The 26,132-nt window shown below is 48.1% G+C and overlaps 3 protein-coding genes across 5 annotated transcripts; 2 read left to right on the top strand and 1 right to left on the bottom strand.

The window, feature by feature from the left end:
- Positions 1-1,574: 1,574 nt before the first annotated feature.
- LRRC59 (leucine rich repeat containing 59) lies at positions 1,575-14,713 on the top strand. Its single transcript, XM_055576190.1, has 7 exons — positions 1,575-1,929; positions 3,664-3,723; positions 5,542-5,700; positions 5,931-6,035; positions 8,909-8,981; positions 11,238-11,411; positions 12,797-14,713. Exons 1-7 carry the CDS (start codon positions 1,825-1,827, stop codon positions 13,039-13,041), a joined length of 921 nt encoding a protein of 306 aa, XP_055432165.1. The 5' UTR covers positions 1,575-1,824; the 3' UTR covers positions 13,042-14,713.
- On the bottom strand, positions 14,461-21,253 carry EME1 (essential meiotic structure-specific endonuclease 1). 3 transcript variants are annotated; one of them, XM_055576187.1, is made up of 9 exons: positions 20,526-21,253; positions 18,463-19,262; positions 18,252-18,379; positions 17,424-17,513; positions 17,211-17,332; positions 16,880-17,006; positions 16,535-16,650; positions 15,383-15,572; positions 14,461-15,135 (listed from the first exon to the last, which is right to left on the bottom strand). In XM_055576187.1, exons 2-9 carry the CDS (start codon positions 19,235-19,237, stop codon positions 14,959-14,961), a joined length of 1,725 nt encoding a protein of 574 aa, XP_055432162.1. In that variant the 5' UTR covers positions 19,238-19,262; positions 20,526-21,253; the 3' UTR covers positions 14,461-14,958. The 3 variants fall into 3 exon arrangements, with proteins under 3 accessions (XP_055432162.1, XP_055432164.1, XP_055432163.1); XM_055576189.1 differs by having other exon boundaries at positions 18,934-19,262; XM_055576188.1 differs by having other exon boundaries at positions 20,726-21,253.
- On the top strand, positions 20,757-25,625 carry MRPL27 (mitochondrial ribosomal protein L27). Its single transcript, XM_055576192.1, has 4 exons — positions 20,757-20,870; positions 22,894-23,025; positions 23,443-23,510; positions 25,226-25,625. The coding sequence occupies exons 1-4, from the start codon at positions 20,831-20,833 to the stop codon at positions 25,430-25,432; spliced, it is 447 nt and encodes a 148-aa protein (XP_055432167.1). The 5' UTR covers positions 20,757-20,830; the 3' UTR covers positions 25,433-25,625.
- Positions 25,626-26,132: the final 507 nt, after the last annotated feature.

Genomic DNA, 26,132 nt, shown 5'->3' with positions numbered 1-26,132 from the left:
AGGCCACAGCGCTGACTTCATTCAGTCTTCACAGTTCCCCTCTGAGAGAAATTTTAATATGTCCATTTCAAAGATAAGCAAACTGAGATTTGCAGTGGGTAAAGTGCCTCATTCATTCGTTCAACAGACCCCTGAATGAGCAATTACCTTGAATCAGATTCTGGGGAGGGATACAAAAACGAAATCCCTGCCATCCATCACAAGCCAGAGTGGAGGAAAGAGACACAAAGGAAAGTGTAACACAAGGTGGATTATGAGTGATAGCTAGTATTTGTTGGGTACTTACTAAGTGCCAGACACTGTCGTTATGTGCTTTACTCCTTCAGTCCTATCAGCCAGGGACCATTATTATGCACAATTCTCACATATCCGTACATTAATGGTGATTGCTTAAGGACTCATAAACCTCAGGGAAGTTTCCTGAAGGACTAGGAATTAACTAGGCAGAGAAGGTAGTGGGGAAGGCAGGGCCATTTCAGGAGAGGGAAATGTGTGGAGACCACCTATTGGAAGCCTCCACAGCATCCCAGGCAGGGGCCAGGGCTGGTCAGGCGGCTGCAGGAGCATGCAGGACTCAATGCAGAAGTGAGAGAGGCCCATATCCTACACATAGCTATCCGAAGGGTTTTAAGCAAAGGAGAGACTTGGCTAAATTTTTAGAAAGATCATCTGGGCAGCTGGGTTGGGGGTGGATGGAAGGGAGAGAGATTCAAAGTAGTAATCCAGGCTCAAGTTGATGGTAGCCTGGACAGGGGCTTGGGGTAGCGAGGAGATGAGAGAGGCAAAGTTTTCTGGATGATGATAGTTTGGGGATTGTCAAATAAAGGACAAAGAGCAATTTTGAAGAACACTCAGTTTCTGCTCCTAATCCAAGAGAATGGGGGAGATCTGATGAGGTCAATTTTGGATGGAGCCAAGGAGAAGTCTCTTGAGAGTCCCTTGGACTGCAAGGAGATCCAACCTGTCCATTCAAGAGGAGATCAGCCCTGGGTGTTCTTTGGAAGGAATGATGCTGAAGCTGAAACGCCAGTACTTTGGCCACCTCATGCGAAGAGTTGACTCATTGGAAAAGACTCTGATGCTGGGAGGGATTGGGGGCGGGAGGAGAAGGGGACGACAGAGGATGAGATGGCTGGATGGCATCACCGACTCGATGGACGTGAATTTGAGTGAACTCCGGGAGTTGGTGATGGACAGGGAGGCCTGGCGTGCTGCGATTCATGGGGTCGCAAAGAGTCGGACACGACTGAGCGACTGAACTGAACTGAAAGGTCTTCTGGCCCCCAGTCTGTTCGCCTCCTGACAGTACTAGCGACGACTGCCTGGGAGCGCACTCCCGGGCACCAGGGAACGTGGCTACTTCAACAGGCAGCGGAACTTAAAGCCTGAACCCCATTCCCCGCCTCCCTGCCCCACTCCTCCGAGCCGCACCCCCGGCTCCTCCGCACCCCAGCTCCCCCGCTCCCCCGCTCCTCCGCCCCGCACCCCGCCACGGGCGCTGGCGGCGACAGCGGGGCGCCATCCTGGGCGCCAGAGGGCGCTCCCTCACACGCTCAGACCCCTCTGGCCCAGCCCGTCTCAGTGGCCGCGGAAGGTGACGTGGACACGGAAGTGGTCGTCGTCGCGGTGGCACCGGTGGGAGCAGGGCGCGGGGCTTAGAGTGCGGCCAGCAGGCGGACGGGAGGCGGCGGTCTCGCACCTGCAGTGGCGGAGGACGCAGGTGTTGTCGGTTGGGTGCGAGTCCGGTGAGCTGACGAGCGGCTTCTCAGCGCTTCCCTTGCCCGTCAGTACCCCGCACCTGGGTCCCGTTTAGCCGGCGTCACCATGACCAAGGCCGGTAGCAAGGGCGGGAACCTCCGCGACAAGCTGGACGGCAACGAGCTGGACCTGAGCCTCAGCGACCTGAATGAGGTCCCGGTCAAGGAGCTGGTCAGTACAGTCCCGCAAGGCCCAGGCGCCCACCCGCGACTGGCGCTGACCCCTGCTGCCTAGGTCACCTCCTTTCCCATGCCTCAGTTTCCATGGCTTAAAACAGGTGGGGGGAGTGGGACTAAGTCCCCGGGGAGGCCGCGTCCGGCTCCAGTTTCTTCCTGGGATGTACACGTGTCACTTGGGCGCAATTCCAGGAGATGGAAGGAGCTGCTTGTTTGGCTATGGACTTTTTAAGGGTGAGGAGTGAATCTCGTCCCCCGCGCCCCCCCCCCTCGCCCCCCGCCATTTCTGAGGCTTTCACAGCGTTCAGCTCCGTGCACGACCCAAAGTCGGAGCTGTTGGAGTGTTTGCTGGATGTATTCGGAGAATGAATGAACAAATGAATGAATGACTCGGTCCGAGTAGGCCTCCGGGTACTCCTGGGTGTGGCCCAGAAGCTGACTTGTCTAGGAAGTCAGCAATCCCAGCTTGCTGCCCCAGCCCTGAGGCGTCCTTCCTTGAAGAGAGTGAAATCTCACTGCTTGGTTGGCAAAGTTTTCCCAACTCTGAAACTGGCAGGAAGATGCGCCTCTGTGGCCCACCCCTCCACCCACCTACTCCCACATCCCCAACTGGAAAACAAGCCGGAGGCCCCTGGGACATTACAAAACTAGTTTGTTGCCAAAGTGGAGTGGGATGGTATATCCCTGCTATGCTCACCTGGTTCCCTACCCACATCCCCTACCGTAGCCTCACTTTGGATGATCTACCCTTTCCTCACTGCCTTTAATGAATTACATTTACCTTTGGCACTTGGCCCAGTTTTCCCTCCACCTTGGCTGTGTAATATGGAGGTTAGAATGGGATTCCTAGTTCGTATATTAGCTTCATTGCATAATAGCTGAGTGCCCTTGGCAAGCTAGTTAACCTTTAAGCCTAGATTTCCTCATTTATAAAATGGTGATAATTGTTCCCATCTCATAGGATTGTTGGGAGAATTAAATAAGATTGTAATGTAAAATACTTGGGAGGTAGCAAATACTGATGCATGTAGCTATTACTGAGGTGTTCTTTCCACTGTTATATCTCAAGCGTTTTAGGTGGTCAAACCTCCTTCTTGGGACTGTCTAACATTTTGAAAGAGCTTATTGGCCCCATGTCCTTAACTGAATATTTGCCTTCTTCCCCATGTTTCAGCCTGGCCTTAGGACTGATGTCCCAAATCATTTACCCCAGGCATCTGGTTAGTGCAGCACCACCCCTCAGAGACAGAAGGGTCAGTTTTGCCGAGTCTTTCCAGCCTGAACCCCATGGGAAAATAGCTGGGCTAGGAGAGCCTTGTTTTCACTCTGCATTCACTCATTCATTTAGTCACAAGGGTATGTTGAGTGCCTGGAAGGTTCTGAACTAGAGAATATGGAAATCACAAAACTGTATGAGACAGAGTCTCTTTCCTGAAACCTAATAAGGACAGTGCTAGAGAGAATATTAAAAGTGCTATGGAGAATTTCTAAGAACCTGTTTTTTTTCTTGGATGTTTCACAGTCACATCCTTTCTCTTTACATTCTTCTCTAGGTCATGGTTGATTGGCTTAGGCTTCCTTTCGTGTCTCCAGGAACATTGTACTTTAGTATTTTTTTTACAAGGCCTTTTCTAGTTGTGGGAACTTTCTCTGGAAAACGCTTCATTAGCAGATGTCGCTGAATTGTTCCATGTGTTGATCTGACATTTTGTTCTCATTCCCCTCCTAGGCTGCCCTCCCAAAGGCCACCGTACTGGATCTGTCCTGCAATAAACTGACGACTCTGCCGGTAAGGCTGGCAAGCAAGCGTGATTTCTTCGAGAGCCCTGATGCTTCTCCTTCCTGTCTGGGGGGGTCATGTCATAAAATATAATTTCAGGATAGGCCTGCAGGCAGGCTACCACTAAGTGGGAGTGTGTTGCAGGTAGAGTGGGGTGGTTTGTCTCAGTGGGAAGGGAAGCAAAGTAGACACCTCATTCTTTAAGAACAGTGGGAGAACCAGGCCACTGAAAACTAAAGTCAACAGGATATTGGCTGAATTGTTTATTGGGTTCATCTTTTTTTCAGCCTTATTTTATTCCTTCAAAAAACAGTTTACCTCCTTGTTGCAGCAGAGGAGGCTACAGGCTCTTCTGTAAGTTTCTTTGCATTCCAGAGAGAAAGCTTTTCGGATTGGTCTCCTTGTGCATGTTTCGATGGGGAACAGGAGAGAGTGTGCTTTTGTAGAACTATCATATTATTATCCTCCCAATACTTGAAATACAGTTTTGTTTCACACATCCAACCTGATACTTGTGACTCTCCTTGTACAACTTCTCCCAGTTCTCCTTTTGCTCCATTTGTGAATCATTCAGCCCTGCTCAGCCTCCCCTGGGTTCTGGTTGGTCTCTCCCCCATGACAGTGCTCCTTCACTGTCAGGCCTAAATTTGTTGTCATTGTTGCCTTTTCTGCCCATTATTCTGGCTTTGTCCCTCCTTGCCCTACTCTTCTGGCTCTGGCTCAGGGATCAAGTCTCAGAAGTTGGCAGTTTCTTCATTGGATCATTAGTCCATTTCCATCTCAGTATTCTCCTGGGCCTCACTTATCATCTATAGCATCTTCCTGCAGCTCATCAAGATTTGTTTCTAACACTGGAAAAAAGCATCTGAGATTCCACTTCTTCAGGGGTATTTTATATCTAGTTAAAGAAGGGCAGCAATTCCTTGCAGCCTGCTGCAGCTTTGTCAGATTGTCACTTGGTACCACCAAGTGCATTTTTCAGTCTGAATTTGTTCAGTTGTCATGTGTTCCCCTGAAGTGTAGATCCACTGGCATTTACAGGTTCCCAGAGAACACAAATGGTGCATCATTAACTGAGGTTGGACCATCACTTCAGATGGGTGCCGAGCAAAGGCTTAATGATGAGAGGGATGTTTTGAACTGTGCTAAAGAGCCAGGATATGAGTAGGATGGTCCCCAGCCTGTTTAGTTAGTCATTCAAAGAATACTCCTTGAGCATGTGTACTCAGTAATGCACTAGGTGCTGCAAAGAACAATGAAGAATAAAACTGGGTACACACAGAACAGGGGCTTTCCAGGTGGCACAGTGGTTAGGAATCCAGCTGCCAATGCAGGAGATGCAGGTTTGATCCTTGGATAGGGAAGATGCCCTAGAGTAGGAAATGGCAACCCACTCCAGGATTCTTGCCTGGAGAATTCAATGGACAGAGGAGCTTGGCAGACTACAGTCCATGGGGTTGCAAAGAGTCGGATGCAGCTGCACGCATGCACACAAGGAGTGCTTGATCTTTTCAGAAAATTGGATGGTCACACAATGTTTGGGCAGCTTCCGTGAGAGTTGAATACAATGTGCTGTTGACGACAGGTCAGAGAACCGGGGGTGAAGGAACCCACACTTAGTGGCTACTTCCAGCTCAGCCTTTTTGCACCCGTCTCACTGCTTACCACCAGCAGCGACGCTTGCTATCTCCATTTTCATTCAAGCTGGAATAGCTGGTACAAGATAGAGTTGGGCTTTGTGCATAGGTGCCTCTGACTTGGGGGCTCCCGGACTGTTAAGTCAGTGTGTGAGCCCAAGGCCCAGGTGTTCTCTCTTTTCTGTCCTAGTCGGATTTCTGTGGCCTCACACACCTGGTGAAGCTAGACCTAAGTAAGAACAAACTGCGGCAGCTGCCAGCGGACTTTGGCCGCCTGGTCAACCTCCAGCACCTGGACCTCCTCAACAACAGGCTGGTCACCCTGCCTGTCAGCTTTGCTCAGCTCAAGGTAACAATTGCTGAGCCCGTGTTTCATAGCCAGGTGTGGCAGAGTGCTTGGGAACTGAGGGAGTGTGGCTGCGAGAGAGGCCGACAGGCACACCACTTTGTTGCCACAGCCTCAGGTGGCTTTCCCTGTAAGGGGAACACAGAGGGCTTTCTTCCTGCTCATTTTGTTCTACTTTGAGGGATTCTTCTTGTGTGCTTGGGCTTACCAGCCACTCTGCCCCATCTCTTTAGAGCCTGAAGTGGCTGGACCTGAAGGATAACCCCCTGGATCCTGTCCTGGCCAAGGTGGCAGGGGACTGCTTGGATGAAAAGCAGTGTAAACAGTGTGCCAACAAGGTAAGCAGGAGCTCCCCAGCGGCGCCTTCACACATTCCCCTGGGATTTGCCTCTTGTTTTTCTCCGCCAGGGCACCTGTAGTTGTTTTTAAAACACAAACGTCTCTAAAATATGTCTACTATGAGTCTATCAGGCAAAGGCACCTTTGTTTCTCTGTTTACTCTGTAAGCCTAGAACAATGCTCTCTTCTGCTCTACTGCCATGCTTCTGTTCTTAGAAACCAGGACCTGGCATGATCCAACACTGTACTGTTGATAGCTATTCATATGGAGCAAAAAGGTTAGGGACTGTGGCCTTTCTGAGTAAAGTTATATAGGAATTTTGATAATAAAGATGTTGTTAATATTTGTAAGTTTATAGCTGGAAACAGACACATCTTGGGCAGACTTGGCGTTTGATTTCAATTGAGTCATCTGACATAGGAGAAAGGAACTAACGGGCAGCCTGGAAGGCGAACATTTCCAATAACCTTGAAGGTGCTTTACATTGCTTCTTAAGAACAGCACTGTACCCACCTCTCAACAATTCTAGCTATAGTCATTTTTTCCCTGCAGCTTTAGAACAGGTTGCTGCTGCTTCAGTTGAGCACTAGATGACTTGGCTATATGTTTAGGGGGTGTTGTGAACAAAAAAGGATTTAACTTTAAATGCTAGATTAATGTAAGTGAAATGTGTGTATGATGGGCTCTCTGTATGAATCTCAGGAGTAATGGCCTTTCTTTTCTTACCATTAGCTCAGGACTTCTTAGATAGTCTATATCACCCATTGTTACAAGAAACCAAATGCAACATCAGTGCATCCAAGAAGCCAAGGCAACAGTTTGCCCTCAATGGGGACAGTACATGTGATGAGTGAAGTCCTGTTCTGGAAACTGTGCTTTAAGGGTGATGTCTGTTCTGAAGACTAACAATGGCCACCATTGACTATTCTTTTGTCTTACGTACTTTCCGTGTTTCATCTTGTAATCCTCATAACCCTGGGCAGTAGGTATTCCTTTTGTATCTCTTACATGAGAAACTCTGAATGCACAACATCTTTGATTTCTTTGCATGTTTCATCTCCTAATCCTCATAACCTTGGGAAGTAGGTATTACTTTTGTATCTCTGATATGAGAAACTCTGAATGTGCAACATCTTTGATTTATCCATTTATTCATTCACCTAATAATATATTAAACCAAAGAAGATGCTGATACTCTAGTTTTTTACCTACAAAAATAATTTTTATTGAGTGTAAAGGTCTTTAGTATTCACACATATTCACCAGACAGAGCTTCTGGGAGCACGGTGCATTGTGGATGTGGTGAGAAGCCATGTTCCTGGCCCCGCTGCCCAGAGCTGTCTCCTGTCCACACCTTTAGGCACGTACAGGAGTGGTGTAGGCTAATCAGAAGGAGGTTACTTGTCTTCAGGAGTTTCTTGCCAGCTCTGACCCTGTGGCTACATAGTAACTGATCTGTTTGGTTCATAGTAAAGCACCTTTTAAACATAATTTGTTAGTTCAGTAGAAATCATCAACTGCTTACTACCTGCTGTGGACTAGGATAGGTAGACAAAATCTACCCTCCAGAGGCTCCAGAGGAGCCTCTCCCATTTCTGAACAGGCTGTGTGGTCAGCTAACTTAACTCCTCATGTATTATAGCCAAGCTAAAAGGGGCAGCTCTTAAACATTCCAGTTCCTTACTTAGCCAGCTTTTACCCAACTAAAACCAACTGCGTGGTTGGTGCTCATATAAAATTCAGAGTTCAGAGTGAGACAGGGACTTGGGCCACACCTCTCCCCATCACGCTTGACCTTCCTCCAGATCCTGTAGCCCCTTACTGAGCAGCCATTTTTAAGTAAGTGTGACTGTTCTGGAGAGGGGTCAGACAGAGCACTGTTGATGCTGGTCCTGGGTTACTCAGGACAGGGTTCCTGTGGCTTTAAGCCAGGTTCTTAGAGGGAGCGGCTTTTGCAGGCCTGCCTGTGAGACCCTCTTACGATAGATGTAGCCATGTCTGAAGTTTCCATGAAGAAAGATGTTAACATTTGAATACAAATCTAGTATTCAGTAGTGAATAGTCTAGTGCATTTGTGAAACAGACAGTTGAGACAATTTGCTGTCTTAAATTAGAGTGCTTTAGATTTTCTTCTCTTATTAATGCAGTCAAGAAGATAAGGTAAAAAAAGCAACAGTGTTTAATGAGCACATATAATGCCTTTCTCTGAGAACTCTCCTGCCTCTGTGCACTGGAAGTAAGAGGGACAAGCTCTGGCCTAGGCCTAGGAACTCAGGAGACCTGCACTCTGCTGTGCTACTTTCTAGCCACATGACATCAGAGCTTGGGTTTTCTTCCTTACCTTTACAATAGGCATCCAGTCGGTTGTTTAGGCATCCAGTCAGTTGTTCATCATACCTGTGCCTGTAATTAGCTAAGCTCTGTGCTTACCTGCAGAGCTAAGGACAATAGTCCATACCCATTTACAGTCTAGGACTGAGATGGGGAAGAAAACTCCCCATAAGTGAGAGGAGGGGAACCTGAGGCGGCCAAAGGAGGGGTCAGACAGGAAGATGTCTTAGTGAAAGTGCTGTCCCTGCACAACACAAAAGCTGCTGGGAGAATTGTAAGAAGTGATTGTAAATGGCAGAACTTTTTTTACAGATTCCAATTGCTACTGTATTTCACAAAATTGTTTCGTGAGCTCGAGTGAACTGGGCTCATGTCTCTTCTCTGACTGAGGCTGGTGCAGTGAGGACACGGGGTAGGATTCACTCCGTTAGCTGCCCTGCTTCCTGGGCTCTGGGCTGCTGAAAAGGGCAGTCTCTTTTGAGATTCCCCACGTGAAGACAGTTACCCAGAGTGGTTCAGCACCCTCCTCTCCCTTTGCAGGTGCTACAGCACATGAAGGCCGTGCAGGCGGATCAGGAGCGGGAGAGGCAGCGGCGACTGGAAATAGACCGAGGTAGGTCGCCATCCCTCCTCTAGCCATCTTCCTGGTCCTTATCCCAGCCAGCTGGTTCTCATGCTTAAGGAGCTAGGATCCAGGAGAGGAGCCCTGCAGGGCAGTAGGGAATAGTGTGGTGGTAGATGGCAGCATCTCTCCAGTCCCAGCTTCTCGACTGAGACCCACAGTCACATTCAACTGCTTGTCTTTCTGTCTGCTTAGACGGTTAGTAAGTTATCTCAAATTGCTGCTGCTGCTGCTGCTAAGTCGCTTCAGTCGTGTCCGACTCTGTGAGACCCCATAGATGGCAGCCCACCAGGTTCCCCTGTCCCTGGGATTCTCCAGGCAAGAACACTGGAGTGGGTTGCCATTTGCTTCTCCAATGCATGAAAGTGAAAAGTGAAAGTGAAGTCGCTCAGTCGTGTCCGACTCTTAGCGACCCAGATTGGACACAACTGAGCGACTGAACTGAACTGAACTGAAACCAGATCCCCTTTAGTACCTCCTACTGTTCCCCCATAATGGGAAATTACCATCCTTATTCGAGCCTGAAATTGGGAAAGTGTCCATGATTGCTTTCTTCTGCTAGTCCCACGTCCAGTCTGTGAGCTGTGGACCCTCCAGTGCTAGCCAAGTCTCCTTCGGGTAGACTGCCGCAGTACCTCCTAGTGCCACGCCCTGGCTCATACTTGTGCCCTTCCCACACAGCAGCCAGGGGGATCTTTTTAAAACATAAATCAATTCTGCTACTATTCGGCTAAACCCTCTCATGGCTTCCATTTGAACTCAGAATGAAATTCAAACTCAGTAACATGGCTGACAAGGCCTACTTGCTTCTCTGTCCTCATTCCACATGCCAGGGAGAGAGTACAGTTACCCTCAGCCACACAAGCCTCTCTCGTTGCAAAACACACCAAGTACAGTATCGTCTTAGGGGCATTGCTTGATTTCCTTTTCCCTCAGATCTTTATGTGGCTGTCTACTGGCTTCATATGGTCCCTATCTCTGCTCAGATGTTGCCTTAGGTTAACCATAACCCTTTCAGAGCCACTCAAACTAGAATTGCCAGCCCACCTGCCACACTCGATCACATCCTTGATTATTTCCTTTATGGCACACATCACTCTTTTTTTTACTGTTTGTTCACTTGTTCATTGTTTGTCTCCTTCTCTAGAAAGCAGATGACTTAGGCACTAGAGCCTGACTTTTCTTCACTGCTGTATCCAAGCACTTAGAACAAGGCCCGGCACACACAGATGCCCTGTCGATGGCTGACTCCTGAGCCCCCTTACTGGAGGACTCCCATGGCTAGAGGGACATGTGTAGTGCTGACTGCAGGCGGGCCTGAGATCAGAAGCCCCGCGTTGTGACAGTCCCGTGTACCTGCATGGCCACTGTGCGGCCTGTGTTCACTGTGACTGCTGCTGCTTTTGCCTCTGAATGGCACATGTTCTCCTAAGGCTGGGCAGAGTGTGTTCTTGGCATTCTTGGTGCCCATCTGGAACTTGGAGTTTGTTTACACGTAGAAAAGCAGTGGGAAGCTACAGTGCTAACACTACTACCATTCAGATACTTGACAGTTCAAATAGGCTTTTGAGCCCTAACAGGACATTTAACCACCATCTGTGGCATTCTGGCTTTGGAAAAATGTACTTCAGTCTTTCAGATAACTTATTTGGAAATGCATTTTTAGAAACCAATTATTTGTAAGGTGGGTGTTGTGTGTAAACATACTTGAGCTGTGGAATAAATATGAATGTTATATAGACTCCTGAGTTAAAGTCTAGAGTACCCTCTGACAAGCTACTAGTTTTAATTTTCAGGAAAACATTTCCAACCTTTCTAACTCTGAACCTGAATGCTCACTTTTTCATCCTGCCCTGCCATGCCACATTTCTTTCCAAAGCTTGGAAAGATGAGAGTCCCATAGAATCAACACCTCCCTTCTTTCCTCTGCTCATAGTTGAGTTGTGCAAGGCTGCGAATGGCTGTCTCACAGTTCTAAAGGAGCACCAGACTCATCACCCATACGTTTCTTATGCCCCTCTTGCTATATCACCCTACTCTTTCTGCTGCTTGTGGCTAGGAACCCCTTAATAAGAATCCACTGGGCAAACCCTAAGAGCAGCTTGTTGTATTTTAGGGAGGGCTTATTTCTCAGAGAACAGAAAGACATGTGATCCACCGCATTAGGGGAAGGGAGCCGAATCCACATGAATTACTTGGGATACTGGAGGTTTGAGAGAAGCCACTTTGGGGTATACTTTCTCGTAGAGGCTGAGAAGAAGTGGGAGGCCAAGCAGCGAGCTAAGGAGGCTCAAGAGCGGGAACTGCGGAAGCGGGAGAAGGCAGAAGAGAAGGAGCGCCGGAGAAAGGAGTATGATGCCCTCAAAGCAGCCAAGCGGGAGCAGGAGAAGAAACCTAAGAAGGAAACAAATCAGGCCCCGAGTAGGTTTTTCTGTCAATTGCAGGGTTCCAGGACGGGTGTGGTGAGAAGATGGCTTAGATTTCTAGGCATAGCTGAGTGAGCGAGCGAGCAAACAAGCTTACAGACCTTGTCAGGTACAATATACTCTAAAGTCTGGGAGTAACCTGGAGGATCCACTTACAGGGAATGGGAACCCTCCTAGTGCCCTGACTGGTTTGTTTTCCCAGTGTCACATGTTTGGATCAGATGTGGCTGAGAACATTTCCAGAACAGAGAGTTGCACTTTTTGTAAAGGTTAGATTCTAAAATCACTCAGAAAGGTGAAGATTGCGTATGGTCACATTACTCTTAGAAGACCCTTCCATCATCCAGCAAGTGGACTGGGCTCCTGAGTGTGTGGTGCTGTCTCAGTGGTGCCAGCAAGGCCTGTGATTTTCTTTCCAAGTTGGACCAGATCACTCTTTAGTGAGCACCAGAAGAATTATGTGGCCTGCATTCAGGAAGCCATGTCATGTAAAAAACACATTAGCATTTTGCCTGAGTATGCCCTGCTGGATTTGTGTAGCAACGTGGCTCCACGTGTAAGTGAGGACTGTATCTTCTGGGCCAAAAGGGGCCCCTGAGGGGAAGGCACCTGAACAGGGAAGCTCTGTGGGGAGGGGAGGCCTGCGCCCTGCTTGCCCTGCACTGGCCTTGAGCAGGCCAGCCACCCTCACCGCTGTTGTGTTCCCTCATGTAAATGAGGGTCATACCTCCCTACAGGGTTGTGATAGGATCGAAAAAAACCTCTGACCGGATCATGTAGTTCTTGGCATATGGGTGTTCAGACAGGTTTTTTAAAAATTTACCTGAAAATCTCAAAATCAATTTTCCCCCCTAATTTTAAATATATTCATTGCAGAGAATTTCTGTATATATCGGAAAATGGCCATCACCTGTAACCCCATTTCCAGCATTCATCACTGTTGCCAATATGTGTCAGGCTATTTTATATATTAGAAGTATTTATAAATTTTGAACCTGTTTGCCCAAATGGGCAGCATTCTATCCATGCATGACACCTCCTGATAAAGCCCTGCCCTTGGCCCTAGGGGCCTGGATCATTGGCATGTTCTGGAGGAGAACTTAGGACCCTGAGGACTGTGTGCTACATGAGACATCCAGAATGAATCCGTTCTCAGTCTACTCTCTGAGATCCAAGGGACAAAGTTCATGTTTCAATCTCTGCATAGCAAAGTTTTTAAGAGCTCAAGTCTTCTTGTAACTGTGTTCTCCTAAAGACCTGGGGAGTTTTCATCAGAGCAGAGGGGTGTGAGTGGATGTGCATGGAGGAGACAAGCACTGACTATAGCGTGCCTCTCCTTAAACTGCCTGAACTCTGTCTACTATGACTCTGTCCCTCCAGAATCTAAGTCCAGCTCTCGCCCCCGTAAGCCACCACCCCGGAAACACACTCGATCCTGGGCTGTGCTGAAGCTGCTGCTGCTGCTGCTGCTGTGTGTGGCCGGTGGGCTGGTTGCGTGTCGGGTGACCGAGCTGCAGCAGCAGCCCCTCTGCACCAGTGTGAACACCATCTACGACAATGCCGTCCGGGGCCTGCGCAGCCATGACATCCTCCAGTGGGTCCTGCAGACCGATTCTCAACAGTGAGCTTGTCCTCAACACCTGCTGCCTCCCAGCCTTGGAGCTTGGATTCCTATGGAATTGGGTTCTGCTGGACACAACCTCTTTTTAGTGTCAGACCTACCTGCCATCATCAAATGGCTACCATTTGGTACCTGAGACCTCCTCTTTGTAAGACTTCTTTGTTCCTCAGTCAGGGTTCCCTGGTGGAATAAGGAGAAATAGGAGGTGGGGACAGCTACCTGCATGCTTAAGAGAATAGGCTTGGGGTAGGGAGAGAGCCTTTTCTAGTTGTTATACAAAGCTGTGTAAAGGCAAGATGCATTTCTACTAAAGGTCAGCTGTCACTACATTTATACTTTTGTATGTCACAGACCCTTTCTTTCATTCCTCCCTGGGGAGCCAGGGCAGATCAGGAGGCAGTGTGTTATTGGGGACTAGGGGAACACCATACTTGGCAAATCTCATCTAAATTGGGGGGGAGGGGCATACCTATTTTTTAAGGATCTCAGACATTGGTATTTTAACAGCCATACAAAATCTTGGGCTGTGACAGGACTTCCAGATCATCCAGTCCAATGTAACACTTGTAGACAGGGAGACGGAGGCTTTCCATGACTTGCCTATGGTCTTCCAGCTAGTTTGGGGCAGAACTGGATTCCCATCCTGGTATCTTTCTTTTTCCATCATTTTACCTTCTTTATAATGTCCTGAGTAAACAAAACTTACACCAGAATTGGGTGTCTCTTGGCTGGAGTATAGAGTCTCATGGGAAACAGATTTATGACCTATAAATAGAAATCTCATAGCCGCAAGGGTCTTGGGCAGCTCTTGCAGAGTCCTGCCACAACTTATGTGGCTTCTATAAAATGGGCACAGTCCAGGCTCCTGGCGTCAGTTTGAGAGCATTAATCCCTTGATTGCCAATAAACAAGGTGGATCCTTGCAAAGCCACATTGTCTATGACAGCTCTGTGAATAATAGGTGTGACTGAATACCACATGGGCAACCTGAAAACTAAGCTTCATAAGAGACTTGATGTTTAGAACTGATCCTAGACATCATGGAGTTTAAAAGTGGTATATTAACGACTAGCATGAATAAGGACAGCACTGTCCACTCCCTTTATCTGCCAGAGGCAGCATTTTCTTGCTCTGTGGCCTCCTTTACCTCTTTTCACTACATCAGAAATGGCCGTCATGGTGCTCATTCACAGAATACTCGTGATTGAAAGCTCCCTGCCTTTCCCCAGGGAGATTGAGAACCTGTCATGTTCAGAGACAGTGGGGTCCAGCTTGTCAGCACTAGTGGCCCATGGATAGCACTTGTGACTGTCCTGATAATGGAAGACAAGACTTCTTCTTTTCTCCCTCAGGGAGAACTGCTGCATAGCCCCACACCTTATTCAGAATCACTACACAGTGCTTAATTTTTCCTCTAAGCTCCAGAACCAATGGTACAAATGCTTTATTAAAATTAAACACAGGACATAAAATGAGTTAAGAGAATACAGAAGTCGGCACAGTGACTGGATCCCCATTCCTTGGCTGGCTGAGGGAGCTCCGGTGGGTGGGGGGAAGGCAAGAGCACATCCAGCCTCGTCAGGCCACCAGCTGAGGGCAGCTCACTTGTGGCCTGGAGATTTGATGCTGGGGTACTTTTGGACTTCTACAATCATTAAATACATGTCTGAGTGGTCTGTCTTTATTCCTTTGTATTTTTGAGGGCTGGTGGGGGCAAGCACAGGGGCGGTTCATACATGACAGTCGACCTGCTAGGAGAGGAAGGCATCTCGGCCTCCACCCCAGGTGGGCAGGTAGAGACACCATCACAAATAGCAACACCAAGGAAAGCCTGCAGTGGGCAGGACCCAGGCTTGTGCCGCAGGAGGTACTCCTGACTGCTACACTGTAGTCGTGCTGCAGCTCATCCTGAGGGCTGGCTTCAGTCTGCACTGTCTAAGGAGAGATCTGGCTGCAAAGCTGTCATCTGAAGGTAGATACGCCTGGACAGCTCTGGTCCAACACGGCGCGAGGTGGCTGTCACACCTTCCCCACGGCGCACCTGTAAGTCTGCGAGCAAATTCTGGCGTTCTTGCTCAGAAAGACACCGCTTATAAGCCTGAAAGTAATAAATGACCTGTTAATACCACTCCACCCACAGCCATTCTTCGTCTACGAGTAGGGGATGGGAAGCTTGTGTTGGAGGATGAGAATCTGTCCTCCTTCCCTGGTCAGTGTTGACTCTGATCTCAGACCCGCACTGTTGACTTACAAGGCATTCCTGGGCCCTCACCAGTGCTGTCCATGGAAACCTGGAGTCCACCAAGGCCACGCCACACTGGACCGTGACCCCTGGCATAGCATACCTGGATCAGGAGCTGTGGGGAGGGATAGGCGTCCACAATGGCACTGGCCATCTCCAGACTGACCCGGTTCAGCTGCTGAATCTGTCTCCTCCAGACCAGTGCAAGCCCCCTGCCAGAGCGGTCCACCTTGGCCCCTCCAGCCCAGTCACTCTCCAGGCAGAAGGAGAAACTAGTTTGATCTCGGAGCTTCCTGCAAACAGCACAGTTGAGGAGCTAAAAGTTGTGCATTTCTCTGCTGCACTTGTCCCTTTTAACTAGGAACTTAAAACCTTCCACTGACCTTGGAAGAGGTGTATACAGTGTTCCACCCAAGCAATGCTAGTTGCTTAAAAACTAACTAGATTCCCTTAAAAACAACATTTAATCCTTTTCATTAAAAGAGAAGTTACCAGAAAGGTACCAGATTCTTGCTTACATTGAGGTTGGGCTCCATTTGGGGAGACTGTGCACAGGCGTAGGCACAGGGGACTGGGTATCAGGCAATTTAGTTCTGGTTCTTCTAATTTGCTCAGAACTTTGACAAGTTGGTCTCTTCAGGCCTCAGTTCCCTCAGGTATAAAATGAAGGACTCCATTGTCTCTCAGGTCTCATTAATTTTAAGTTCTAACTATGAACAGCCCTTGAGCTAAGTAGGCTAAAAAGTTGTTTTACAAAAGCTTGTTTGATTGTGACCTGATCTGCAAAATGAACCCTGGTAACTTGGCCCACTGATGACCCAGTACGAATCTGCAGAACATAAACTTACACATAAGCTAAAGTGTTAGTCGTTCAGTTGTGTTCGACTCTTTTGCAGCCCCATGAACTGTACCTCTGTCTGTGGAATTCTCCAGGCAAGAATACTGGAGTGGATTGCCATTCCCTTCTCCAGCGGATCTTCCCAACCCAGGTCTCCCACACTACAGGCAGATTCTTTCCCATCTGAGCCACCAGGTGATCCCAACACATATAAGCAAAAGGAGAACATTTTAAAGGGACTGTGCTTGAAGGCTCCTTCCATGAATCCCAAGGGTTAAGTCAGCTGCGTCTGCCTCAAGCTTGAGCAACAACAGACTAGCAGCAGAGTTAGGGGAAGGAGACATGTTCTCTGGGTACCAGAATCATTGTAAAGGACAAGGCCCAGCAACTGAGCCAGGACTTGACAGGGGCACTCACTTGAAGGGCGCTTCAGCCACAGCCTTTGTGAACGTGCATGCCAAGTCAGCCAGCTCTTTCCAGCTCTGCACAATTTGAGCCTGGGCTTCTGTGTGCAGCTGCAGATCTACCAGTGCCTAGAAACCCCAAAGCACGATGGACTGGAAGAGTATGGAGAGACCAGTTTGAAACTACTCTCTCACTGTTCACTGAAGCTATACCCCAGCCCCTTGGCTTCCTGTTTCGCCCTTCTTTCCCACCTAGTGCCAAGACAGATAGTAGTGTCCAGCAGGCATTTTACTCTTTAGCAACTCAGGTTAGATGAGAGTGGGTGCCCACGCTGATTCAGGCAACAGAAGTTCTTACCTCTTCCACATCTACCCTGGTCACCATGGCCACTGTGTTGGCCTCTGGTTGTTTCTGCTGCTTCTTCTTCTCCTTGGCCTGTTCTCTATTTGCCACTCTCTGTTTCCTTCTTAGAGGATTCGGAGCACTGGAGCAGGGGAGGAAATCAAAAGTGTAGCAGCTCCAGGCTGAGCTCAGGCAGAAGAGGTGTGAGAAGGCTGGACCAGAGAGTCACAAAGGGCTAGTAGGGATGCTGTTTTGCAGAGGGACCCAGATCTGGGATGAATAAATCCACCCTTGTTGGCCGAAGAGCTGCCCCCTTTAATACTAAGTCTTGAGGACAAATCCAAACCTGAAGCACTTCTCTGGATCCACAATCACCAGTGACAGATCTTTCCCAGCTGTCCTTGCTGTGATGTCAGTCACAAAGCTCCGAAGTGTTTCCTTCCCTTCCTCAGTGCTGCCCAGACTTCCCTGCATGGAGGGGCAGAAACGGCATGAATGCCTGCTCCCTAGAGCCAGCCCTCTGCCTGGCCTCAGCACCCACCCCTCTGGCTGTACCCACCTGCTTGAAGTGGTAGATCATGGACATAAACACCTCTGCCAGGAGCAGCACCAGAACCATGGGCTCTTCCACCCAGCCCTCCTCGCCATCCTGTTAAAGGACACAGAACCCCACAGAGGGAGGAAGGTCAGCAGGTGCTCAGCACCGGAGAGAAACCCAGGCCTTCTGGGTGAATGACTTCATCCCCATTGGCCTAGTCCATTTTGCAGTATCCCTTTTCTTCTGGAATGAAATCATGGTGGCAAGAAATAGTAACCCATGATTCTGTCCCTCCCAGTCCTCAATGGTTCAACCTTGGTGTACTGCACTTTAGAAGTAGTGAATATGAAATAGGCTGAGAAGTAACTGCCAATATTCGATGCATTTTGAAGTGGGGGATGGAGGGTAGGAAACTTCTGAAGAATCTGGGACAAATACGTAATTTGGGCTTTGAGGGTAAATGCAAAGTATGAGCTGAGTGGCTCTTGGAAAGGAATAGGTTTTGTGTGACAAAGATAAGAATCACCAAGGAAACTTCAGTCTGTGAGAGCACCTCTCTTTCACCACACTAAGGCACAATCAAACAAAGCCAAGGTCACGTACCAGCCCACCATCCTACAGTGCAGTATTAACCAATCTGAAATGGCAGCACTACCCCAGATGGAGAAACCATCTTCCCCTGTAGTTTCCTTGCACCCTGCCCACACCTTGAAAGACAGCCCTTTATTAAACGCTCCTCAAATTTATACTGAGTGTGCCATCTGCTTTCCAGCTGGGGCCTTTAGAATAAAAGCATTCTTATCCTGTAACTCTAAGGAGGAGGAGAGACAGCAGTCAGAAAACCCCTACCTCAGAGGGCCGAGCCCTTCTCCTCCACGTGAGGCTGCAAGGAACAGCCTGCGCCTCAATCACACAGGAGCAATCCATGGACTGCAGGGCTCCGAGGAGCTGACCCCCACCTTCCATCTGTAAGAGCACTGCAACAGACGGGAAAGGGACTGTCAGCGGGACCCAGAAAGCAGTTTACCCAGCAGAAGAGAAAGAAAGATGCCTGTAGGACCTGGATCCAGCAGCACAACGATGTGCTTTAAGCACTCCTCTGGCCTCTGAACTTTCAGCCTGTTAACCAGGGCTGCCTTCTTCTTCCCTTCCTGTTGCCTCTGGGTGCTCTCCTTCTGGCTTGCTCGTCCCCACTGCTGGCATCCCTGTGTGCTGCTCTTCTGGACCTTCTGACTGTACTTGCGTCTCTTCTGAGGCAGGGGCACCTCAGCATTTGTTTTGGTTATTGTCAAGCTGTCGCTCTGGACAGAGCAGGTAGTTTGGTAGGCCGGCAGCTGATGGCATGGACTGTCTACCACAGGGTCCTTGTTATTTGATGCGTGCCTCTCTGAGGTACCACAGAGGGGAATATCATGGATCTTTGTAAATGGCTGTTTTTGCCAGTCATGTGATGCTTTTTGATGATCCAAAACTCTTTCAAATGGGGAGCTGGATTTTTCAGGGCTCTGCTGTTTGTGAGTCAAAAACTTACAAATAAGCCTCTCAGCCAGGGGCATAAATTCCTCCTCATTCTCACTTCCACTGCTTAGCACACTGACTGGCTCTGTTTGTATGACAGTTTCAGTGGCCTCTGGAATGCGTGGTGGATCTTTCAATTTTGGTGATGGACAGGAGGCCTCAGAGTCTGAGATGTCAACCACTACAATCTTCTCATCCTCCTGAGGCTGCCTCCTCTTTATTGAAGATGGTTTATTCTTCAGAAAGGCAAACGTTGGCAGCTCCTCAGAGTCGCTGTCACTGGAATCCAGTGAGAGTGAGGACTTCCTTACAGCCATCAGTCTGTGCAGTCAGGGTAATTCCCTGCAATGGAGAGAGATGAGACACAGATGGTAGCACTGAATTCAGGCCAGCTGTTGTGTTCTATGGCCAAGCGTTATGGAAATAAAATGATATACAGAGAAATGAAGGAACAGAGAAACAGGACATGGTCCAATACGATCAATCTGGAACTCAGAACAGCTATGTCTGTAGTCTAACAGGAATCCTCCTCACATCCCTGTGAGGTATAAACAAAGTGGAGGTTACTATTAAAAAATGTTAATGAGGTAGGAACAAGACCCAATACCACCTCTTTACTGATCTCTGCATGTAAAATGGAGATTTCAAGAGTCCTTCTTTTTTTTAACAGATATCACTCACATACCATAAAATTCCATCCTTTTAACATGTACACAATTCAGCAGTTTTCAGTATATTTGCAAGGTTGTATCACCATCACTACTATCTAATTCCAGAACACTTTCATCATCTCAAAGAGAAATCCCATAGCCATTAGGCAGTCAGTCCATTTCCCCTTCCCTCGAGTCCCTGGCAACCATAAACCTGCTCCTGTCTCTACAAATCTACTACGTATTTTAGATAGGTCACAGAAATGGAGTCCTAAGTATGTGAACTCTGGTGACTGGCTTCTTAGCATGTTTTCAAGGTTCATTTATGTTGTCAGGACTTCATTGCTTTTTATAGCTGATTAACACTTCACTTCATTGATGTGCCACATTTTGTCTATCCGTTAATTTGGCGGACATTCTGTTTGATTCCATTTTTGACCATTACGAATGCTGCCATGAACATTCACCTCCTAGTTTTTGTGGGGATGCTTTCAGGTCTAAGAAATATCTAGGGTCGCAATTAATGGGTGGTGCGCAAGACAATCTGAACATACTCACTAACACTGCAGGATGAGCCATGTAACCTGTCCCGGCCATGCTTTTTCAGTAAAACAGGGATAGTCACATTACCTACTTTACAACGATGTGAGAAGTTAAAAAATTTTTTTTAAGTAATTAGAGCTTAGTACTGTATCTGGCACGCAGGAAGTGCTCTGTAAAGCTGAACGACTAGGGAGGGACCTCCCTATCCCCGCTCCGGCCTCGGTTAAAGTGTTAGTCACTCAGTCAGTCGTTTCTGGCTCTTTGCGACCCCATGAACTGTAGTCTGCTAGGTTCCTCTGTCCATGAATTCTCCAGGCAAGAATACTAGAGTGGGTGCCACTCCCTTCTCCAGGGGCTCTTCCGAACCCAGGGATCGAACTCGGTTCTCCTGCATTACGGGCAGTTTCTTTACCGTCTGAGGCCTCAGCCTCGGTAACTCGGGCAAAATGCGGGTCGGATAAGCAGGCCCCTGCTGAGCTCGCTCCACGTCTCTCCCGCAGGCACAGGGCGGACAGCTCGTCCACACGCGGCCACCAAGCCCCGGCCGACCCTGGCTCAGGAAGTAGGCCCTGCGCCGCCGGCCCACCAGCAGCCTAGCCCAGCAGCGCTCACCAGCAACTTGTCGCGCCACTCTTTCGTCTGCCACGCAGGACCCGGAAATAGATCTCCCCGTAGCGGAAGCAGAACTCTAACACCGGAAGCGGGAGTACGTAAAACATGGCGTTGGCCGTGCTAGCGCGGAGGACCGGGACTCCTGGTAATCGGACGCCGTGGCCGTTGCGGGGCGAGGGGTAGAAGTGCAGTGGAGACCTTGCAGGGAGCCTGAGGGTGGAGGCGGTACCCCGTGGAGGAGCCTGGGGGAAGGAGGAGACTGGGGGAAATGTGCTAGGGCAGTCGTTGATCACGTGACATATGGAGCGTGGAGCACGTGACCTTACCTGAACTGGCTTGCTCTTACAGTTTCCCTTGCTGTTATTTGCCGCCTCCTCTGTCTGGGTTTCTTTGGATCCCTTCATCTACAAAAATAGGTTGCTATCGTTGGCACATAGGCGCTCAAAAAGTTAATCCATTCGTTCAGTAGATTGAGGTCTGCATTTGTGCCAGACATTGGTAGGTGTTGAGGATTGCTGAAGACAGTCTGTAGCCCCAGGAGAGTTACTTGTAATAGATAAACCAGTAAATAAGCACATAAATAAAATTGTGAATCATTATAGGTGCTGTGACCGAGAGGGGAAAATGTATCTGTGTCTTTTAGGTGGGGTAGTCAGGGAAGCCCTCTGAGGAGGTAACATATAAGTTAAGACCTTAAGGATGGTAGGAAGCCTGGTTTTGTAAGAGAGTGAGGGGCTGGAGAATGATTTGATCCAATTTTCCATTTTGAGAAGGAAGCTCTTGCTTTTCTATGAGCTTAAAAGGTGTAGGAATAGAAATGAGGAAACCAGATGGGAAGTAGTAACAGACCTGATGAAAGATGGTTTAGTCAGGATGTTGGTGTCAATGAACTGGGAGGGAAATGGGTGGGTTTGAGATCTGTTTTGGAGATAGACTCCAGAGCTTGCTGATGGACTCCCTCCATACCTGAGGTTATCAAAGGGAAGGAATCGACAGTCACTCTTTGACTTCTGCCTGACCAGCTGTGTATGTGATAGCATCATTTTCTTTGAGGAGGATGGGGTATAGGATGAAGGGGAAAGATTTGTGAATGAGATAAGGTAGGTAAAGCCAAAGTCCAGTTTCTTAACTTTAGTGAGTGAACAAATGTATAGGTGTTTAAAGGTAGGTAGATCCTGATGCTAGGCGTTTAATATGTTGTCGCTCTAAGTCCTTATCTCTGGTCTTTTGCCCCAGCTAGTCTCTGTTCTAATTAAAACTTCAGAAACCTAGGTTTTAGAAACTATGAACTGACAGGCTCCAGGGTTGCACAGGGCTTCTCTAAAGACTCTGGCATGACCCTGATTAACACAGCTGTATCTGGAGACCTGAATGCAAGGATTACCAATCCTGGGCTTGTCCTGGCAAGGGCTTGTCCCTAGCACAGGGCTTCCATCCTGGTCAGCATGAATTTTAGTTCATTTTCCTTTTTAAAATAAATACCATTGAGCACTTTGGAATGAGTATGGAGAGGTCAGATTAACAAGGGCATGGTTATCAGTCAGTCTTCCCTATGCTTAATAGGCTTGCCAAACAAAGGGACCGGCCTTCTGAACTGCACAGGAGCCTGTGGGAGCCACCCTCAGAGAGGCTGCCCCTTTTGTTTACAAGTATCTGGTGTGCTATGGATGGGTGGATGGCTAAGAAAGTGGTGGGTGAGGTCAAAGCAGGAGCCTCTCTCTGGGTGTTCTGTTGTTGGGCTCTGTGGTCTGGCCCCTCCACAGTGCATGGAATCTTGAGGGCGTAATGGTGAGTGAGACTGAAACAGGCAGCTCTGTGGTGTCCTCTTGCTGGCTTCTGTTTCTGTGGTTTTGTTTCTCCTCAGTAGGACTGCATGTGTCAAAACCCAGGGCACACGGTATTTTTTTTTCCATTAATATTTTACTCCCTCCCCCAAACCCTAGGCCACATGCACAACTCATGTAGCGCTTACACTGTGGGCAATACAAGGACTTCAGACATTCCCTGAAGACCCACACAGTCAAGTGGCATTTCTGCTCACACATCCTCACTTCCCCTGAAAACGCCCCCTGCCGCCTCTCAGCTTAGCAAATGGCCCACTGAGGCAAAGAATGAGAATCTCCTGGGAAGCCTCTCTGTTTGAACAGCATTTCTGTTTCTCTGTGCAGTTACAGCCCTGCTGAGCCCTCCTCAGGCTGCAGCTCTTGCTGTCAGATATGCATCCAAGAAGACAGGTGGCAGCTCCAAGAACCTTGGTGGAAAGTCTCCAGGCAAACGCTTTGGGATCAAGAAAATGGAGGGTAAGGGTGGGGCCTGCCTTCCCCTTCCCACTTAGCAACCTCCCTTGCTGCCCCGATATTCCTCTGAAGAGCAGGCAAACCACACAAGTGCCTGGCCCTGTGCTCTCCATGTTGCTTACAAGAACATTTAGTTCCAAATTAAAGAAGCAGATAAGACCTGAAGCAAGGTGGAGGGGCTGAGGAAGAGCAAATGGGTGGGAACCTTGGCCGTGTGACTAGAGTGGAGGTTCCCAGGGAGGGGTTGCGGGCTGCTTGTGTCAGACCCTCTGGGAGTCGGTCCTTTCCAGGGCCAGGTCTAGAGGTTGGTATGCAGCATTTGGGCCAGGAAAAGTGGGGGCTACTGTGTTTTCTTAGCAGCTTGCTGTCTGCCTCATTGTTGGCACCCAGAGGCAATGCACTTGTGGACTTCTTTTCTAGGTCACTATGTTCATGCTGGAAACATCCTTGCGACTCAGCGCCACTTCCGCTGGCACCCAGGTGCCCATGTAAGTTGCTTTGTGCTTCCTTCCACCCCAACTTTTTCTTCACCTCTCCGTGCTCCTGAGCACAGTAATTATAACAGTTGCATCTGTTGGGTGCATACCAAATGCCAAGCATCATGCTGATTCCTGGGCCTGCATTATCTTACTTCATCTTTACTCCCATCCTGACGGTAGGTAGGAATCATTTGTATTTTATAGGTGGGATGCCAAAAACTTAGAAAGGGGGCGGTAGGGTAGTGACAGAGCTGGGATTTGAACCAGGTCTGTTGACTCACAGGTCACTTTTTTGCCTAACCCCCATTTCTTGGAAGAGGAGATTTCTAGTGATTTAAGATATTTTTTTAATCTTGAGAAACTAATTTCAGTTCATTCATTTTTTCTTATTTTTAAGAATTCCTCCTTTGCATAAAGTTGTTATTAGGTGCGTGAAAGATAACCTGAATTTAATAAAATAGGATTCAGTATATGGGCCAGAAATTAGGTCCATACTAGGCAGGAATTTCGGCATCAGCAAGTTAGTATCACTTGCTAAGGTAGGAAAGTTCTTTAACACAGATCTATGCTCTATTCTTTACATTGTTTAAAATGTTAGTTTAGTTTCCTCTGTAATCTATTTCCTCCTCCCTTCTTAACCTCTTTTTTGGCAATTTTAGTTGACACAGAAAGACTGATAGTAACCTATATTTCAAAAATGCTAATTTGTATGTGAATTGACTGTATGTGTAGTAACTTTTTTTTTAAGAACTCGAGACATTCAGTATGTGGCAATGTTCATTTTTAGTTCTACTAAAATAATGACAACAGTAATAAAAACTAATATGTTTTTACCTGGGCAGTATTTTAAGCTCTTTCTGATTATTAATTTAATTCTCAAGATGACCCTATGAAGTAGTTAATATTTATCCATATTTTGCAGTTGAAAAAAGTGAGATACAGTGAAGTAAATTAACTTGCTCAGATCACACAGTAGTAAGTAGTAGTTCTGGGATTTGAACCAGAGTCTGTTCTTTTAATTTGAGAGATACTGAATAATGCAGGACTGCCTGGATAAAACTTGCCACACATCTAATCTCAAGTTCGATAAATGAAAAAAGCTAAGATATGTATAGTTAATAATATGTATATATTTAATAAACAGTTTATTTTAATCTCTTCACTCATATTTCTCACCTGAAAATCAGGTTTAGACATAGTACCTACTTCACAAGGTGAGAATTAAGTGAGTTAATGTGTATAATAGTGCTTGGAATAGTGCTTACACACAGTAAGTATGACACAGTATCAGCTTTTATCATTACTTTTGTTTAATTAGCATATGCATTATTTATATAGTTTTGAGCCTAAACTTCACCATATAGATGAAAATATTGTGTCACACTAGTGTTTTGTTAAGCCTCCCAGAAGCAGGCTCCCAGGAGCAGTGATTAGACCTATTCCTGGGCCTGGTTTGGGCATCTGTCCAGCGTGGCTTCTGGCCACCTGTACAGATAGAGGTCCAGGCATTACCCTCAGGGACTGAATAACCACTAGGATTGGCTGTTTTCTTTTCCCACCTTTGTCAGGGAATCATTACCAGACCCAGAGGGAAAGGGAGCCTTAGCTGGAGCTTTCTGAGCCCTCCCTTTTGGCCCCAGGGCCTGAATCTTTGTGAAGAGTCTATCCTAGAGCCCTGGGATGGGCCCCCCTGGCTGTCCAGCTGACTGCTCTGTGTGTTGCAGGTGGGGCTGGGAAAGAACAAATGCCTGTATGCCCTGGAGGAGGGGGTAGTCCGCTACACTAAGGAGGTCTACGTGCCCAGTCCCAGCAACTCGGAGGCTGTGGATCTGGTCACCAGGCTGCCGGAGGGGGCTGTGCTCTACAAGACTTTTGTCCACGTGGTTCCTGCCAAGCCTGAGGGCACCTTCAAGCTGGTAGCTATGCTTTGACTTCCTGTTTGAGGCCTTTGGAGCCCAGGTGACAGGAGAGGATGGTACCAGACGTCATCAAGAGTTGGAGTGATGACAAGGTCTCCCAGTGAAGAAGTCTGCTTGGTGGTGACTGCAGGAGACTCTGAAATGACTGGTGGAAGCCCTTTGGAAGACCTGATTTGGGGCCAACAATAAAGTTAGCTAGAGTCGAGTTTCTGCTATTTGGGGACAAACCTGGATGGAGCGGCATACCGATCTGTTTATTCATGTTCTCAGGTGTACACAGGAATGAGAAGAGGGGACTCCAGAGGAAGGACTTTCCTTCCTCCACAAGGAAGAGGAGAGCTTGTACTTGAGGGTGTCATAGCTCCTTCCCCTCCTGGATCCCACAGAAGTCAGGCTGGGAAAGAGTGGGTAGGAGGGGCCAAGGGGCCAATAGGGAAACCCAGTGTGGTCGTGTTCTTTCCTGGAGCCACATTCAGAGGGAACTGCAGCAACAGCCCCAGAAATGGCCCTGTGGCACATCCCTTCCTGATTGTGTGGGTCCAGGGCAGAGAGGCCCCATCTGGCCTGGAATACTAGGGTCCTTCCAGGGATGAGGAAGATATATCACTGGATACGATTCCAGGGATGAGACAGATTGGGTGACAAATGAGCTGCTTTCTTCTCACCCAGAGACACAAAACGCTGGCATTGTTTTCTGATTCCTGGTTTATCG

The sequence above is a fragment of the Bubalus kerabau genome, chromosome 4, assembly GCF_029407905.1.
Source record: "Bubalus kerabau isolate K-KA32 ecotype Philippines breed swamp buffalo chromosome 4, PCC_UOA_SB_1v2, whole genome shotgun sequence".
Classification (NCBI taxonomy): domain Eukaryota; kingdom Metazoa; phylum Chordata; class Mammalia; order Artiodactyla; family Bovidae; genus Bubalus; species Bubalus kerabau.
Note: the sequence above shows the minus strand (reverse complement) of the source record. Positions and strands in the feature narration are given on the sequence as shown.

Coding starts and splice junctions, on each gene's coding strand:
- LRRC59 (XM_055576190.1), top strand. CDS start 1,825: ATGACCAAGGCCGGTAGCAAGGGCGGGAACCTCCGCGACAAGCTGGAC. Junction 3,724..5,541: donor ATAAACTGACGACTCTGCCG/GTAAGGCTGGCA, acceptor TTTCTGTCCTAG/TCGGATTTCTGTGGCCTCAC. Junction 5,701..5,930: donor TCAGCTTTGCTCAGCTCAAG/GTAACAATTGCT, acceptor CCATCTCTTTAG/AGCCTGAAGTGGCTGGACCT.
- EME1 (XM_055576187.1), bottom strand. CDS start 19,237: ATGGCTGTAAGGAAGTCCTCACTCTCACTGGATTCCAGTGACAGCGAC. Junction 18,380..18,462: donor CGTTGTGCTGCTGGATCCAG/GTCCTACAGGCA, acceptor CGTCTGTTGCAG/TGCTCTTACAGATGGAAGGT. Junction 17,514..18,251: donor GAAGGGCTCGGCCCTCTGAG/GTAGGGGTTTTC, acceptor GTCCTTTAACAG/GATGGCGAGGAGGGCTGGGT.
- MRPL27 (XM_055576192.1), top strand. CDS start 20,831: ATGGCGTTGGCCGTGCTAGCGCGGAGGACCGGGACTCCTG. Junction 20,871..22,893: donor GCGGAGGACCGGGACTCCTG/GTAATCGGACGC, acceptor TTCTCTGTGCAG/TTACAGCCCTGCTGAGCCCT. Junction 23,511..25,225: donor GCTGGCACCCAGGTGCCCAT/GTAAGTTGCTTT, acceptor TGTGTGTTGCAG/GTGGGGCTGGGAAAGAACAA.